This window comes from Harpia harpyja, chromosome 5 (assembly GCF_026419915.1).
Source record: "Harpia harpyja isolate bHarHar1 chromosome 5, bHarHar1 primary haplotype, whole genome shotgun sequence".
Taxonomy (NCBI): Eukaryota; Metazoa; Chordata; class Aves; order Accipitriformes; family Accipitridae; genus Harpia; species Harpia harpyja.
This window is the reverse complement of record NC_068944.1, coordinates 27,920,637-27,939,111: the sequence shown is the minus strand read 5'-3', so window position 1 is coordinate 27,939,111 and position 18,475 is coordinate 27,920,637. Positions and strand designations below refer to the sequence as shown.

The following is an 18,475-nucleotide window of genomic DNA, read 5'->3' as shown; positions in this document are numbered from 1 at the left end:
CCACAAGACCTGTTTTTCAAGGCCCAGGATAGTGTTCTGGGCAGTGGCATGGGGCACAGAATATGTTTCCAGCCATCCAGTGGTTGCTTCCACCATTGTAAGCACATGGCACTTGCCTTGGCGGGTTCGTGGGAGTGTGATATAGTCAATCTGCCAGGCCTCCCACTGTTTATATTTCAGCCATTGCCCTCCATGTGACAGGGGTTTTAGCCGCTTGGCTTGCTTAATTGCAGCACATGTTTCACATTCATGGATAACCTGTGCGATAGTGTCCATGGTCAAGTCCACCCCTCGATCACGAGCCCATCTATATGTTGCATCTCTTCCCTGATGGCCTGAGGTATCATGGGCCCACTGAGCCATAAATAGCTCACCCCTACGTTGCCAGTCCAGGTCCACCTGAGACACTTCAATCTTGGCGGCCTGATCTGCCTGCTGGTTGTTTTGATGTTCTTCAGTGGCCCGACTCTTGGGTACATGAGCATCTACGTGACGTACTTTTACCACTAGCTTCTCTATCCGAACAGTAATATCTTGCCACAGTGCGGCAGCCCAAATGGGTTTACCTCTGCGCTGCCAGTTGCTCTTCTTCCATTGCTGTAGCCACCCCCATAGGGCATTTGCCACCATCCGTGAGTCACTATAGAGATAGAGCACTGGCCACTTCTCTCTTTCAGCAATGTCTAACGCTAGCTGGATGGCTTTCACCTCTGCAAACTGACTCAATTCACCTTCTCCTTCAGCAGTTTCTGCGACTAGTCGTGTAGGACTCCATACAGCAGCCTTCCACCTCCGATGTTTTCCCACAATGCGACAGGACCCATCAGTGAACAGGGCATATTGCCTCTCATTTTCTGGCAGTTTATTATACAGCGGGGCCTCTTCAGCCCGTGTCACCTCCTCCTCTGGCGACATTCCAAAATCTTTGCCTTCTGGCCAGTCCGTGATCACTTCCACAATTCCTGGGCGACTGGGGTTTCCTATGCGAGCCTGTTGTGTGATCAGTGCGGCCCACTTACTCCACGTGGTATCAGTTGCATGATGGGTAGAGGAGACTTTCCCTTTGAACATCCAGCCCAGCACTGGCAGTCGGGGTGCTAAGAGGAGCTGTGCTTCAGTACCAACCACTTCTGAGGCAGCCCGAACGCCTTCACATGCTGCCAATATCTCTTTTTCAGTTGGAGTATAGCGAGCCTCGGATCCTCTGTATCCCCAACTCCAAAACCCCAGGGGTCGGCCTCGGGTCTCCCCAGGTGCTTTCTGCCAGAGGCTCCAGGTAGGGCCATTCTCCCCAGCTGCAATATAGAGCACATTTTTAACATCTTGTCCTGCCCGGACTGGCCCAAGAGCTACTGCATGAACAATCTCACGCTTAATTTGTTCAAAGGCTTGTCGTTGCTCAGGCCCCCATTTAAAATCATTCTTCTTCTGGGTAACTTGGTAGAGAGGACTTACAATTTGACTGTAATTTGGAATATGCATTCTCCAAAAGCCCACAAAACCTAAGAAAGCCTGTGTTTCGTTTTTATTAGTCGGTGGGGACATAGCTGCTATTTTGTTGATCACATCCATAGGGATGTGACGACGCCCGTCTTGCCATTTTACTCCTAAGAACTGGATCTCCTGTGCAGGTCCCTTGACCTTACTTTCTTTTATGGCAAAACCAGCCTTCAAAAGGATTTGGATTATTTTCTTCCCTTTCTCAAAAACTTCTTCTGCCATGTTGCCCCATACAATGATGTCATCAATGTATTGCAGCTGTTCTGGAGCTTCACCTTTTTCCAGTGCAGCCTGGATCAGTCCATGGCAAATAGTGGGGCTGTGTTTCCACCCCTGGGGCAGTGGATTCCAGGTGTACTGGACGCCCCTCCAAGTGAAAGCAAACTGTGGCCTGCACTCCGCTGCCAAAGGAATGGAGAAAAATGCATTAGCAATGTCAATTGTGGCATACCACTTAGCTGCCTTTGATTCCAGTTCATATTGAAGCTCTAACATATTTGGCACAGCAGCACTCAGTGGTGGCGTGACTTCATTCAGCCCACGATAATCTACTGTTAGTCTCCATTCCCCATTAGGTTTCCGCATGGGCCATATGGGACTATTAAAGGGTGAGTGAGTCTTGCTGATCACTCCTTGGCTCTCCAATTGGCAAATCAGCTTATGGATGGGGATCAGGGAGTCTCGGTTGGTGTGATATTGCCGCCGGTGCACCGTCGTGGTAGCAACTGGCACCTGTTGTTCTTCAACCTTCAGCAACCCCACAACCGAAGGGTCTTGAGAGAGACCAGGCAGGGTAGACAGCTGTTCAATCTCCTCCATCTCCAATGCAGCTATACCAAAGGCCCAACAGTACCCTTTTGGGTCCTTGAAATCCCTCCTGAGATAATCTATACCAACGATGCACGGGGCCTCTGGGCCAGTTGCAATGGGGTGTTTATGCCACTCATTCCCGGTTAGACTCATTTCAGCTTCCAATATGGTTAGCTCTTGGGATCCCCCTGTCACACCAGAGATACAGATGGGTTCTGCCCCTTTATAACTTGATGGCATTAGGGTGCATTGTGCACCAGTGTCTACTAGAGCCTTATATTCCTGTGGGTCTGATGTGCCAGGCCATCGAATCCACACTGTCCAGTAGACTCGGTTGTCCCTCTCCTCCACCTGGCTGGAGGCAGGGCCCCTCTAATCCTGGTTAGAATATCCGTTACTCACTTTTCGCACACGTGAATCAGAAGTCCCTTCAAGAGGATCAGAAATGGGATCAGCCCATCTGCTGCGTCTGGGGGACTGCTCATGGGAAACTGGAGCAGCAGCTTTCCAAGAAGAATCCTCTTTTCTGGTTGCTTTTTTCTTGCAACTCCTGTACCCGTGCATCCAGGACTGAGGTAGGTTTTCCGTCCCACTTCCTCATGTCCTCTCCATGGTCATGCAGGTAAAACCACAGGTTAGCCTGTCGTGTGTACTTTCTCTCTCCTCTCTCCTGGGCAGAGGAGTGCTTACTCCCAATAGCTGCGATGCGGGCCTGTACAGGTGGGGAGGAGGACATATCCACTTTGAATTGCTGGAACTCTCGGGACAATTCCTCTACATGTGAGACACAGGCCCGTAGGGAGGAAGAGAGACTTCCTTCGTATTGCCAGAGTTGGACAGCCAATTCATCCACCATTTGTCCATAGCCTTCCTTCCAGGACATTACTGCCAATGAGTTGGCACAGATTGGTGGTGCACTTCGTAGAAACTTCCGCCACATGGGTTGTGTGCATTGGACTTCATCTGGATCTGTGGGTGACTGCGCATTTTCTGGATCATTATAAATCACCTCCAGCATGGCTAATTCCCTCAGGTACTGGATACCTCTCTCCATGGTGGTCCACTTGCCTTGGTGACATGTAACTTCATCCTTGAAGGGGTATCTTTCCTTTACACCTAACAGAAGTCGCCTCCAGAGGCTGAGGACTTGTGTTTTTCTCCCAATCGCCTTGTCGATGCCCCCTTCCCTAGACAGAGATCCCAACTGCTTGGCTTCCTTACCCTCTAATTCCACACTACTAGCCCCATTATCCCAGCATCGGAGCAGCCAGGTAACAATGTGCTCACCTGGGTGGCAGCTAAAATCTTTTCGCATGTCACGCAACTCACTCAGGGATAGAGATCGGGTAATTATTTCAGGTTCTGCCTCTTCCTCCTGTTCTCGCGATGACCCTGGTTCATCTTCATCTCTCACTAAGCAAACTGATTTCTTTGTGTGTTTCTTTTTCTGTACAGGGGCGACTGATACTGGCACAGGTTGGTTCTCTGGTTTAGCTGCAGTATCTGTCACCGGGGTTGGGGTAGCCACGGTGCCTGTTGTCGGGGTTGGGGTAGCCCGAAGGTGCCCGAAGTATGGAAATGATATCACTGCCTCATACAGATACCAGCTTAACCTCATGACCAGTGATGTAATCATTTCACAAGTCAACATTGCCCAGTACAGCAAAATGATAATCCCAATCACTCTCCCAGAGGTGAGAAACGTTAACTACAGGCAATACATAGAGCATATAAGAACTTACAAAACACCACCATGTAAACAAATTAATCAACATTGTGACTAACATCTATTTATCTAATATAAGAAATGCGTATGACAAATTTGTTTCAACATGCTCTGGCCAGATCTGTCGTTATCTCAACCCTTCGTGCCCCATGTTGGGCGCCAAAAAGGACTGCCGTGGTTTCAGCCCAGCCGGTAACAAAGGACCACGCAGCCGCTCGCTCACTCCTCCCGCCCCCCCTCCGGTGGGATAGGGAGGAGACGGAGGAGAGAAAAGAAAAAAAAACTGGAACCTCGAGGGTTGAGATAAGGGCAGTTTACTGGGACAACACAAAAAAAAAGGTTACAACAACAACGGTACTAATGAAAGAATATACAAAAAGAGTGATGCACAGTGCAACTGCTCACCACCCAGAACCCAACGCTCCGCCACCGAAGTCGAGAGACCTCCCCCCGGCCCGCTCCCCATTTATATACTGAGCATGAAGTCACATGGTATGGAATAGTTCCTTGGCTAGTTCAGGTCGGCTGCCCCAGCTATGCCCCCCCACCTTCCAGGTTCCTGTAAAAATTAACTCTATCCCAGCTGAACCCAGGACACAAAGTAATATATTGACTGTTTCAAGAGTTTCCCACCTTCATACTGAAAAAATATTAGATCTAACAAGGAACTTTAACATCAGAAATTAAGTACCCAGATTATTTAACATACACTTGAGAGAAGTTGCGGGGGTGGGGTGGGGGGAAGACAGGAGGAAAAAAAAAAAAAAAAAGGATTTAAAGCCAGCATCAGCTCCTTTGTTGCTTTTGTGAATTGCATTCTATTTGGGGGAGGAAAAAAAAGTTGTGCCTATAGATCAAAGCCTGGAGCAGTGGTAAAATTATTCTTTGGTGTGTGCTCTCAGTGTCCAATAATCAAACCTCTCAGTGTCTAATAGGTCTAGAGGAGAAGCAGCAAACCTATGCTTTGGAAAGGTCAATATCTAAGTTATTTTGTTTTTTAAAGTTGAACTTTCTTTGTTGGACAAAGTAAATCCAGCAGAGCAAGAACTTTCCTGTGCTTTTTCCCAGCTTTCCCTTAACTCTTGCTCCTACAAGCTACTGTAGCTGCCATGTTCATTCAACATAACCAATTACTTTTACAAGACAGAATGTAATGAAGACATGCTAAACCACAAGATTTGAAAAGAACCTGACATACTCTGTTGGAACTCACAAAACAGAATGATCAATAGCACTGAAAACTAATGGCTTGCTTAACACTCTTACTCAACAATATTTACTGTTTAACAGAATAGCTCATAAAATTAATGGTGTAAATTATCATTTAACAACTTACCTGAACAGCATCTTCAGAATTTCCTAAGCATTTGTGTATGGCACCAAGCAGCAAATTCCTCAAACCAACAGCTGATGAATCATCAACATCCTGACAAGCTTAATTAAAAGATTCCGGTAAACAAACAAGATGGATTGAAATCCTTCCTTAGACAAGAATTGTGGTCTATGCTGACTTTTAGTCTGATGATTAAATTTAACCAGAAAAAGGAGATGCTAGTAACATTAATATAAATTAAAGTTGGTTTCTTTTAAATACAACACGCAGTTAGTGTGTTCTCATAAGAAGGAGAATCCTTTTCTCTACTGGTCTTTGAAACATCCACTAAAAGATAAAGTTAAGAAACAATCATCTCCTTCTGGTGTTATGGGAAACTGGTTTGTCCCAGATATTGAAAGAAAAATACATAGTCCAAGTTACAAGGAGCACAGGGCAAGCAGTTCAGACAACGCTAATTTGTTCTGAACTGAAGCCAAGTGACAGACACACAAAAATCTGTACTGGACTTAAAAGCCCAGACTAGTATATTTTGGCGTCACAATTCTCAATGCTGATCAGAGGATAATGCTTATTTGCCAGACCTTAGCTGGTCCACAATCCAGGGACAGACTGTGCCTCAGCTGAGTAGTGCCCTGTTTCCAGGAAGAATTGAATCACGCTGCACGTAACTGTCTCTAGATGCATCAGGCTCCATTTTGATCAAGCTTATTAGTGCCAGCTCTGTTAAATCAAGGCTAGTTCCATGAGGAGCCATTTGCACTTGTCTACACTGTCTCCTCCAGAAAGTCCAGGATACAGGGAGGCCCACAGGGCTTTTAATCCCTTCAAAAGGAGCCAAACTGCTGTGCCTGGAGCAGCAGAGCTCCTTTAACTTCACATTCTGCCTCACCTCATAAACCCTGCCAGACCTTAACTAGCTCTGCATTCACAACAGAGTTAAGCCACAACCCAGATAAGCCACCTATGAATAACTAAGAGTTGGCTGCATGAAGTGTTTGGACACTACACAATACACAAGGCTGTCAACTCTCCCTTGTCTCCCAAGTCTCAAGTTACTTGGCATTTTACTTAGAGATACATGTGAATACAAATTAATTCTTTTAAGTCAGCTTCTAGCCCTGAGGAAAAGCCTGGAAACTTGCCCCAGCAAATTATACTCCAATTGTTCAAGAGAAGAGGAAGAAGGGAAAAAAAAAAAAAAAAATCCCCTATCATCTAATCATTCTTGTTGCACACATAAGGCACAGCGATAACACTCTCATTGTGCAGAAAATCTTCAACCAGGGATTGCTGATGCAGACACATCTGTCAGTGTCATATTTACAAGAAGCGTATCTCTGAATTTTAATCTATACTGCTATTTCACATTAAAACGTGAACCACTGCCTAGAAGCTTATACGAGGAAGATCTACACTGCTTCTGAGCATACAGGAGAGAAGTACATACTCTTCGCAACCTCTAAAGCTGATTGTTCTGAAGGCAAATGGCAGAAAAATAATCCTGAAATTTATTTTTATATAAGTAAATCTAATTTTAAAGCCTTCCCCATTACCTTTGGGACTAGAAAACTAGGGATCTGAATGTGACCCACTGCCATCATGCAATTTAAATGGACACATTGTCTTCAATTAAAAACAGAACAAAACCCCACAACTACTCCTGACTCTTGACTTCAAGACTGGTAGTTTTCTAGCTTAACATAAAAATCATGTACAATCCCAAAAATTTCACAATTAGAAAAAAGGAAGTATCTCAGTGGCAGACATTTTTTGTTTTATTTTCTAAATGAGCAGGTAATAACTTGAAACCATTTGCAGAATGCAAACAAGACTGATGGCTGGATGGAGGGAGGAGTACTGAAAACTTCACGATAAACACAGCTACCATAAACTTCATGTGACAGACATCCAAAGACATCTGGTGACTTAGAGGCAACCATGAAATGCTCCTTTCACCACTAAGATGGACCCAGCAGCCAAGATAAACAGAACCCTTATGTCATAGATGACCTCACAAGCTACATATTTCCTCTTAGAAGAAAACTGACATGCAGAAATGAATTGGTAGTTTTATTTTTTTATTTTGTAGCTAGGTTTAAATGAGTTAAATTTTGCTTGGTGACTTGGAACAATAACTACCATGCTATTGTTTCATTTTAAACAATGGGTATATGCAACTGATTAAAAAACAACTATATGCAGCAAGCTTTTAAACTTCTCCCAAAAACCTGTAAGAATAGTAAAAATGAAGCATTAAGCTGAATCTTAATGGGTCATTATTCTTTTCTTACTCAAACTGTTTTGCTATGGCACATACACACAGGTTTAAATTTTCACACTGCAACAATCAGCTACTCCACAGAAGAAAATGATACACCTCATTCAAAAATAAATAAATAAATCAAGAAACCATATTATACCTTGGCTCATATGCTGTAAGTTCGAAAGGGAACAGTTTGGAAGGGCTTTCCATAAGTACAATACTTCAATGGATGCCAGGACACAGAGCTCTTTGGTCGGCATTTGTTTTCTAAATCTATCTGCCTGCGAAGTGGGGAGAAAGAGCGAAGGGAGATCTGTCATCTGTCCTTTTATAGGGAACATAATATTCACAAACAATACACCACAAACAGGAATTCTAAAGGTTTCATGAAAGCATTCAACAATTTTATGAAAATGAAGTTGGTAATAACTTAGCTTTAAAGACTTTAAGACTAAAAAGCAAAATCTTTCAATTAATTTAAGGGCTTACATATTGATCAAAATTAAAGCTTCCTTGTATGCAGCCTGATTTGTTTTACTGTATTTCACAATCCCAAGTACACACTGACTGGATGCTGAAACTGTAACATCTGCAAGATCATCACTTGGGAGATATATCCTGGACAACTGCTAGCTTTCAAAAAGAACTGAGGCTTTGACAAACAAGACAAGATAAAAAGGAGTAAGAAAGGCAAAGCTAGAAGGAAAATTACCAAAGCAACTACGCTATTGTGTATTTTTATCTTTAATAATTACTTTAGTTGTAAAGTGAATAGCTAATTCACGTTTCCTTTGCTAGGTCCTTAAAATACATGACACTTCTTTTTCCACCTGAATCCTTCCCACTAATTCTCCAGAAGCAACACAGCAGAAAACATACATCCTTCAAAAATAAATACTGGTAAGGAATCAAACAAAATTACCAAGTCTAATTACTGTACTGAAACAAGTCAGCCTATACTAAGCCAAACCTTTTTCACTGAAAATTGTTCAATCTGATTGTTTTTTCTTTTGAAAAGCTTCTGAACTTCCTTGAACACATTCTGAGCACCGTTGACATCACCAGTGGCTCCTTGACACACTGCAAGGACACAGAAACAAAAATGTTTTAACACTGCTGGGATATGGAAAAGGAAAAATTAAGATTAGGTATCATATGGTCACAGGAAAAAAAACACACTTCCAGAAAGGATCTAGACGGGGGATTTGACAAACATGCAAATCCCAACTCTCCCAGGTACCCTCTGTGATCATTAACAAGTCAGTGCCTCTTTTCGTACTCACTGAAGAAACTAACACCACCCAACCTCTACGAATTTATTCATTAAATCTTTGCAATACACTGTTATATGACCTGTCACCACACTGGCAATCATAATTGTATCTAAATCTAGAAGGAGAGGGGGAGAGAGAGGAGAGAGGAATTATTTAGGCACATGCGTGTGTGCATGCAAGCATACATTACATAAACAAAGTTATGTAAGTCAAGTCTGGCATAAAGCAGCATAAGCAGCAGGCAGCGTGTGCACTAGTAGGCTACCCAAAACAAAACAGTGCCAAAACCTTATTACATCACTGATTTACCACTTGTCGAACACACTGAATATACTCACCTGCTGTTAAATAAGCATAGTAGCACTGGGACCACCTGGATTCATTTTTAAGCCTTTCAAAGGATTCAAACGCATCTTTGAAATTCATCTCTATCATGCTGCACCAACCTAAAACCAAGACTAATTTAACTTCAGAGAAAGCACAGTAATTCAAATTTGGTGCCAAAATTACTGAAACATACAGTCTGCTATGACAGCTGGAGTTAGTTTAACAATTATACCAATAACTGGAAAAGTTAAAAACAAATCAATGACATACATTTAAAGCCTGGTTTAAATTTACTGGGAAGTGTTGAATTATAAGATTCCAAACAAAACAATGAATCCACTTCAGGGCAACAACAAATCTGTACAGACACCAAAAGCTCTCTAATTTTATTTAAATACTACATTTTGTAGGATGCTGAAACTTACAAAGCTACTACTTGCTCCCTTATTCTTGCCCACTGTGACAAGATCCCTTAACAAGACACATTTAAAGCTTGAAGCAACATATCTTCTCCCCTCTAAAGACTTGTATGCCAGTTAAGAACATATAGCATATATTGCTACTGATAAAAGGAAATTAACATGAAATATAGGTCCTGCAAACCGTGAAGCTTCACTAGACCGATTAGTTTTTGGCACAAAAATGGTGATTCCACAGACAAATCCAATTAAATAATTTCTCATTTTAAATCATGTTCTGTAGGTGAACAGTTTGCCCTTGATTCTATAGTCTGCTCTCTGATTTTGCATCACCTTGTATTTGCAGAAAACTAAAATTATGAAAAATTGTTGAGTTCTACTCACCCAAACAAGAAGACAGGATTATTACCATAATCCAAGACAAAGGCCAGTATTCTAAAACCTTTTTTAAAAATCCTAATAAAAATAATCCAGTTTGTTTACTGAAGTTGCTAGTCTAAACTTAAAAGTGAGCTATTTATAGTATAAACATATCCAACTTACCTATTTCATATAAGCAGACATGTTGAATCTCCCTTTGGTCTGTTGCAAGTTCCAAAGCAGTATGAAATGAGGTCAAGGCACTATTGATTTGACACTAACAAAAGTGAAAGAAAAAAAAAAATTGCGATGTCAGATTTGAAATTTGTTGGATAATTTTATTTCAATAAAGAAAACATTCAGATTTCTGTTAATAGGTATTTTAAAATAACTATATGGTTAAAAAAAGCCTCTTACAGATTGCAGCCTCTGGTTTGATTAGATGAAAAGAGGTACAACATCCCACTGAGAAGAAAACCTCAAAAATCATTTCAGACTCTAGATTAAGTGACCTAAAACCCAGCAGAGAGCTAACAGTTTGAAGGAGAAGTGCTAATATTAATTCAATATACCAGCTCCACACTGCAATTCCTTTGGCTGTCTTCCCTCCTCCCAGCTCTCTCGACTTCATCACTTTTGAATGCAAGTATCGGCAAATTGTGACAAAGCCTTTATTTACAATGATAAACGAGCATCTTAAAGAGGTCCCATAGTGAACAGATTTTTTATTTCATATTCATGATATGAAACATAATAAAAAAGCCAAATTATAAGAGACAAGGGAAGTAAGAATCACTAATACAAAGCAACTGAGATTTATATTTAAATGAAACTTTAAACAAGAATGCAAAGCATTTGCTTGCAAGGTACTAACAATCAGTTCCACCATGTGCAACAGTAAGAATTAAAACATATGGTAAGGAACTTGCACTCTAAGTCACATAAAAAGAGAAACGCAGAACACTACAGAGTTAAAAAAGGGGGGAGGGGGGTAGTAGAGGAGTTTAATAATGTAGTAACGATCACCAGTAACATACAGCCAGTTCAGATCATCTCTCAACCTTAAAAACCAGTGGCTGTATTCCTTCTGTACGCTATTAAGTCCAAAATTAATTCATTTTGTGCAGTAAGATTTTGAGTAATCTCATTTCTACTCTTATTAGTCATTCCACCTTTAAAAGTCATATATTTTTAGCATCTGCCAATAAAGTTTATTTCTGCAAAATAGGGGTATCTTTAATGTTTAATTTCATTTATTTTGAACTATTTCACCTTTTTCCACATCCCTCAGTAACAACTGTAAGCAACAGTTAATAGAGGATTCATAAATGCTATATGGTATGTAAGAAGATAAAAAGGCATGAGATAAAAAAAGCATTTTGATAAAATCATTAGTTACCAACAGCTTAGCAAAAAGAGGCTGACAGCTTTGTAAGAACTAGAAAGACAGTTCTTTTGACTACCTTAATTTCTAGTTTTCCCCATCTAGGATGGGACTTCTCCACAACAATCATCATAGAGGGGGGATGCAAATCAACATTTAATTAGTAGACACACAACATATACGTAGACACACAACATATCCCAATATGGCCTATACCTGCTTGAATAGCATTCCTATATTTATTCTCACAAACAATTATAATAATTTATACAGCAGAAGAATCTTTAAGCCACTCTGCTGGCTAACCATGTAAGTGAAAAAAACCCTTGAAAAAGCAAACCTGTCATCTACACAAGCATTACTGAATTAAAAAATTCCTGCAAAAAATCTGCAGCGTTGTATCTTAAGACCACACACACAGAGAGAGCTCTAAAGTGATTTTATTAGATTTTCTTCTTTGTCTCATCAGGGAAAACTGTTTTAGTTGCTAAGGAACAATTTAACCGTAAATCATACATATTGCATCAAGACAGCACAACGGCCAAAGGGATCCACAGCCGTACCAATATAAACACTTTACACTTTAGAAAATAAAACAGTGATTAGACTAAGATACTTGTTGGCATGACAGAAGAATATACCACACAGAAAGACAGGTCAGTTATGTTTGCCCTCAAAATTACCAGGGAGCCTGAGCAACATACGCGTTGTTTACTTTTGTAGCAGCACATTCTCTCCACTACACATTACTCCACTGATGCTGCATCACCCCAACACTTACTTTCCCGGAAGTTGTGTTAGGAGCCCCACCTTGCAGAAAAAAATAAGTAAAGTAATGTTGGCTTAAAACTTTATCTTTGTGCTAAGAAGTTTAGAAGTTCAGTAAATCTATGTTTTGAATGCTTCTGAGGAAAATGAAAAAAAAAAAAAAACCCTAAATATTTAGTCCTCTGTGAAGATACTTTGCCATCTAAAAACATTAAAAACTTAAACATTTAAAAATATAAATCACTTATCTGTAGGGCATGTTATTCTACACAATGACTAATGGTAATTACATCGCTGTCTGCAATGCTATATACCAGCCTGGGGCAGCACATGAAATACTGACCACCTGGTAATGTACAAGTGCAGTTAGTTGAATATTCAATCTTCTATAAACCATTTCTCTGTCTAGATCTCTCACGTGTTTTGACATCTGCCTAAGTTTTCCTTAAGCATCAAGCTCAGTAAATATGTTTCAGAGACATTCCTTAATAATTAAAGTTTCCATCACCTCCAGGGATTGTGACAACATGCTGTTAGAATATGCATATTTACTAATGGAATATGAATTTCTACTCTTGGTGTTAATTCTTAAAATAAATTAATTACTATCCGTTTACTGTTTCAGAGAATAAACAAAAAGAATTATAAAGTCCCAAGAGTCTACAAGTATGACATCATGGCTGACACCTGAAATTGGTGTTCTTGAGATTTAAAAATATATGTATATACACACACACACACGTAATTCCTTCAACAGACATCACTCATACCTCTCTTGGACATAATACAAAGACAAAAAAGATTAATCCATAAAATGTGTAATATACAGAACTACATAACTATAAAGAGGATTATCAAAGCTAATATGAGAACCACGATCTTACATTTCTGGACTTCAAATTAAAACCAAAACCACCTCAACTCACCAACTAAGCATCTACAGAGCTTACCGAGCCAAGGCAGCTTCCCAAGCCAACACACATTTCCCCACAGAGTTGTTATGAAATCTCAGGACACTTTCCCTCTCCCAGGACCTCTCTATTCTCTAGCAACGCTATGAATTTGTAAAGCTTTTAAGAAGTCATGCTCATAATTAAGGGAAAACCAGCAAACAGTATCTAAAAGGGGACAATTTACACTGGAGGACACTATACAAAAATTTCAAAGCCTGTATTTTCTATTCCTTAACACCCTCCCCCCATTTTTTCCCTAGACATGTCACAAAATCAATAGAGTAAAACTAGGATTCTGTATTTTATAGCCTAGAACAAGTAACTAGGGAGGCCAGCACAATTCCTGAAAATAAACCTTGACATTACGCAAGCTCTGAAAATTTCTTTACTTAAGACAACATTGTGACTTCATTCCATAAAATTCATTTAAAACTTTTCAATCATTATTACTATTGCCCTTGGTCTACTTTTCCATGCCACACCCTCCCACCCCTAAATAAAAATTATACCACTGATACAAAGATGCCTCCAAAACCTAACTAAAAAAGCAAGAGTACTTGTCAGCATTACATTTAAGCCCACAATTCCACTGCACATTTTCACCAGCCTGCACATCAAACACACAGTAGCACACCTCCAGCCCATCAGCTGGAGTATTTGGTACTTTTTCCTTCAGATTCTTAACACACACCTATACCAACTGAAGTCTATAGATCAAGTCTCAGAACCCGAGTTTTTTTGTCCCAGCCCCAGAGATTTCTTGTTGTTTATATATACACACCCAGTGTCTGCTCCCAATCAAAGAGAAGGATTCTTGCCCAGTTCATAATTTTGTCAAAGACTTTATTTTTGGTTTATACCCTTACTGCTCTCCAAATGAAGCTATCAATCTATTTAACTATTTCTAAGCAGGGTGATTTGTACTATTTAAAAAAGCAGATGGGAGATTTTTAAAAAGTGTTGCCAATTAGGAAAAAAGAAAAAAAAAAAAAAAGAGAAAGCAAAACCGCAAGTTGAAAAGCAGAAACATGGAAATTTCAGAATGCCACCTTTTACTCTGCCCTCTCCCATGCTACCACCATGCCCATCTTTCACTACTGGCCACAATACCACACTTGAACAGTTTAAGTCACAGTTTCAAAAGTAAATTGGTATTTATTAACATAATTATAATATTAGACAATACACATTTAGCAAATGGATGGCACAATAATATTTTCACAGTAATAAGAAAGGCCCAAGGGTACAGCCGGGAACTCTGCATTTCAGACCAGTGAGTTTCAGCAGCTATTAATACTAATTACATTTTTAAGTACCCTTTAGGCACAAGTATAAAACATTATTCTCGCTTGTTTTCAGTAGCTTAAGCTTCCATGAAAAATCATTATCAGCTTTAGCGGAAAGTATTTCAAAAGATAGAAACAGTCAGACATTCACAAAGAAATACTTGTGAGGCTGGAATACATACCATACAATCACAAGTCAAGCACAGCAATAGTTATGTCCATAAAAACAGTCTAAGTGAATTACGTAAAAGTCAGGAAAAATGCTACTTTTAATGCGCAGTCTCTTAACCTACTCTTTGGAAAAAAAGAGACATTTGATCAGCCTATCAGTGCAACCTTTAACTTTCTGGTGCACTTTCATTCCATCCTTCCCAGATCATCCTCCTCTCCTTTCCCTTAACTCATTCATTTAACGGTCTCCAAACGCTTTCAGACTTCATTTCTCAAAAATGTGAATCTGGGAAAAAAGTTGAAAGATAATTTGGTCCACATTTGTAGTACTTGTAAGGCTACTTCTTAGAAAATCAAAGTCTGTGAAGGCTTTTATTGACTAATATTCATACAAGCTTTTTGGCGCACAAAGCATTATACAGTCACATGCTCTTCATTTGTCTTTCATAGCACTGTCACTGTGAAATCTTCCTTTCTCCTCCACTGCCTTCCTCGGCAATTTTCTCCTTTGTCAGATTTGTGTCTCTCTGTCCAGTCTTGCATTACTACTTCTACCTTTTGAACAGTTTCCCTGCCTCCAGGTGTCCATGGCTGAACTATGCTCCTTACTGTTTCTCTTCTCTATAGAAAAGAAAAAATACACACATACAGGTATATAGGTGTGTGGAGACTTGCTAATGGAAGCCAAATATACCATCAGCTGAAAGTAATACAAAATGTATGCAGTATCAAAGGCTATAAAAAAATCCAATGGATTGAGTGCTAGGCTCTAATACAAAGCCTACAACGACCATTACTGATCTTACTTCCAGAACACACAAGCTCTTCTGTATAACAACATCTAAGCTGCCTTTCATCTATGTACAATTTAATTTTATCACAGAACTGTTAAAAGATGATAGATGTTAAAGAATATAAAATATATAAGCTTCAGCTCAGGGTATACTTTGAAGTGCATATAGGTTAAAGCACAGACTTCCCAATTTCAGTAAACCATCTGAAAATAATATTCCCACGCCTAGTGGAAAGAATTTAAACCTACCTGGGTATTAACAATTTCAAGGAAGGCCATATAAGCACTTCCCAGGCTTTGCAGGAAGATGGAGATGAGGTGGAAGTTATGACCCAGCATATTAGTTTGTAATCTAAGAGTATATGTGCACTCCTGGTTCAGAATGTTGTTCAGAATGTTCTGTTCAGAATGGATGCTGTAAGACCAATGCCCAGATTTGACACACGTGCAACCACAAGTGTATTGTGCAGAAATCCAGTGCAGCTCCCCTTGCCATTGCCACCAGTCATGTATCTGTCTTCATTATTATGTCAACAACATTTGAGCAAATTAAGCTTGTAAATTCCTAACAGAGTCTACAGAAGAGCCCAAGACATTCAACCAAAACATTTAGACACAGCAAAGACTCAGTGATACAGTACCACGTAGAACAAAGCAGTAGGGGAGGGGGGAGGCTGCTGAATGGAAAAGCTCTCATGCAAACAAATACCTGAATAACAGAGGGACATTTTAATTCCTGTTAGCAACCAATAAGCTTTCTGCTGACTAAGGGTAGGCTACATAGCACAATGCACACCATTCTGCCTGCCTAAGCTAACTAGCTTCGTTAACATGGCCATGCTATCTCTGGCACAAACTGTTTCACTTAGAGCTAAACTTCGATATCTATATACTGCATCATTTAATGCACAAATACTACAAGATAACATGTTAAGAACTCTCCTTTGAAACACAACTGTACTCCAGAAGGGGACTGACTACACAAAACTGACACTCATTCCAAACCTATCCTCTGTATTTACACATAGGAACATATACTCAGTTTATTGACAACTTATGTTTACGCTTTTTCCCTAGCTTGCCCTGAAGGTCAGAAGAAAAAGTTAAATTTTAATTATTACACTAAACATGGCAGGGGGGGTGGAGGGAAGAGTTCCAAATACCAAGTCATACTCCGGCAATCAACATTTACATTTTTAACTGCACTTGCATTCATTGTGTAGCTATTCCTAACAAATTTGATTTTTACCATAAGAATGCAATATGCGTATAATTGAACAAAGACCATTAAAATCTTTCCCACTCAGAAAACTGCAATACTTCCCAAAGACTGACAGCTTGCTTGTGACAGTGTAATTCCCCAACAGCACTGTTACTTTCAGAAAGACAGCAAAAAAAAAACCAAAAAAACTAACATCCAAATCCCATGCAAGAATATGCCTGCAAAATCTGGTAGGCCACTGAAGCCTGCCCCTCTGTTCTGTTACTACCTCCCTCAAAATATTAAGCTGTATTTGAGAGAGTTAATTGCAAACCCTACTGAAGAATAACCACCAATATTAAGACCTGGATTAGCTCTTGTAATTATGATGTTGAGATGAAGGGTTTGAATATTCTGGGTTTGTGCCTTTGTGTTGGGTTTTCTTGTAATTGCTCTGGAAATATTCTGGTCTGATAAAAGCAGCAGCTAGGAGTTGAGTAGTTTAAAGTACTCACCACCATCATGTATTATCACAGATTCTTAAAGAATAATTCAGCCAAAACCCACAAGGTTGCTGCAGTGTTTGAATAACACTCTGCAACAGCATTCACAAACACATTTTCAGTGAATGCATTTCTGCTTGGGTCAGAGCTCGCCCTTAGCAACAGAAAACATCCTGGTTTGACCTCTTAAAAGCAAAAGCAGTTATTTGAGGGAAATTATTGCAGAGAACTAGCTATATATGAACTATGCATAAAATGAAAAGGGGAAGATAAATGCTATGCACTCAGCAGCTAATACTCAGATTTTAGCTTGACAAGCAAAACTGAAATAGCTATTTATACCACAAGAAACTCATGAGTGACCAAAAGCACCTCCTTTTAGCATAGAGCTACAAATGTATGAAGTAGCTGAAAAAGAATTTCAAAGTGCCATTTGAATAATTCAGATAGAAGTAGTGGAAGAGCAGGTTTGGCACGTGAACTTGAAACTAGGAAGGAGTTAATGCTTTCTTCTTACTTATCTTTCCATGTATCTGTATCTTTAGTCACAATTTGCTGAAGCTTGCACAGTTCATTCACATCAGAAAAATATAATATAACAAAGGGCGGGGAGGAAAATCAGTCAAAAGGATGAAAACATGAAATACCTCTAATCGCTGTATCCTTCCCTTGAAGAACATGAACAGAGAAGAATTTGGATAAGCAGATTCTTTTTTTGCAAGAATTTCTTTTGCCTCTTTCAATCCTGCCTTGTTATCACTGCCATCAAGGGCAAAAAAGGGACGAACAACTGTGTGGTACCACAACAGAGCTAATCTAAAAGAAACATAAGAGTAGAAAGGATTACAGCTCATAAACAGAAATTTAAGGATAACATTCTACACAGGCAAATTTTTAAATGATTCTGAAAGACAAAGAAAGATATGAATCTCTTCTTATACAACCTGGCTTTAAAACAAACACAATACTATTCCCATACATCAATGTACTTCTAAACTGCACTTGAACATACAATTCAGTGCACGTTACCCAAAGGTAAACTAACAATCAAGCTCATAGCATCAAAGCAGTTGAGCCTTTAGAACTCTGTAGATTTTTAAAAAGAAAAACCCACAGGAAAACTTGAAAACAAATTGTTCATTGGCAGGGGGGTGGGTGGGGTGGGCAGGGAAACAACCAAAACTAACAAACAAAACCAACAACAAAACTAAACACACAGCAGACACACTTGAAATCAATGTCAAAAAAGAAATACATCTGGTGTTCGGAAGGGCAGACATCTACATGACCTACATTGCTCCTGGAAACAAGGGCAGAGCACAAAGCTTTCCAAGACCATCTGAAGGAGGAAACACCCTAAACCCACCATTTTTCTTCCCCAGAAAGGAGAAAGAACAAATC

At 39.9% G+C, this 18,475-nt stretch overlaps 1 protein-coding gene across 3 annotated transcripts in view; it reads right to left on the bottom strand.

The window, feature by feature from the left end:
• Positions 1-18,475, bottom strand: part of TTC39C (tetratricopeptide repeat domain 39C) — a 45,483-nt gene that overhangs the window by 8,508 nt on the left and 18,500 nt on the right. For 2 of the 3 annotated variants that reach the window (XR_008235232.1, XM_052787412.1), the window contains exons 6-11: positions 17,722-17,890; positions 10,199-10,292; positions 9,248-9,367; positions 8,606-8,715; positions 7,793-7,916; positions 5,373-5,470 (exon numbers count right to left, since the gene is read on the bottom strand). Coding sequence is in view for 2 of the 3 variants with exons in the window: in XM_052787412.1 (XP_052643372.1) it covers positions 5,373-5,470; positions 7,793-7,916; positions 8,606-8,715; positions 9,248-9,367; positions 10,199-10,292; positions 17,722-17,890 (715 nt within the window). In the remaining variant the exon portion in view is untranslated. The remainder of the gene's footprint in view (positions 1-5,372; positions 5,471-7,792; positions 7,917-8,605; positions 8,716-9,247; positions 9,368-10,198; positions 10,293-17,721; positions 17,891-18,475) is intronic. The other variant, XM_052787413.1, reaches the window with a different exon arrangement.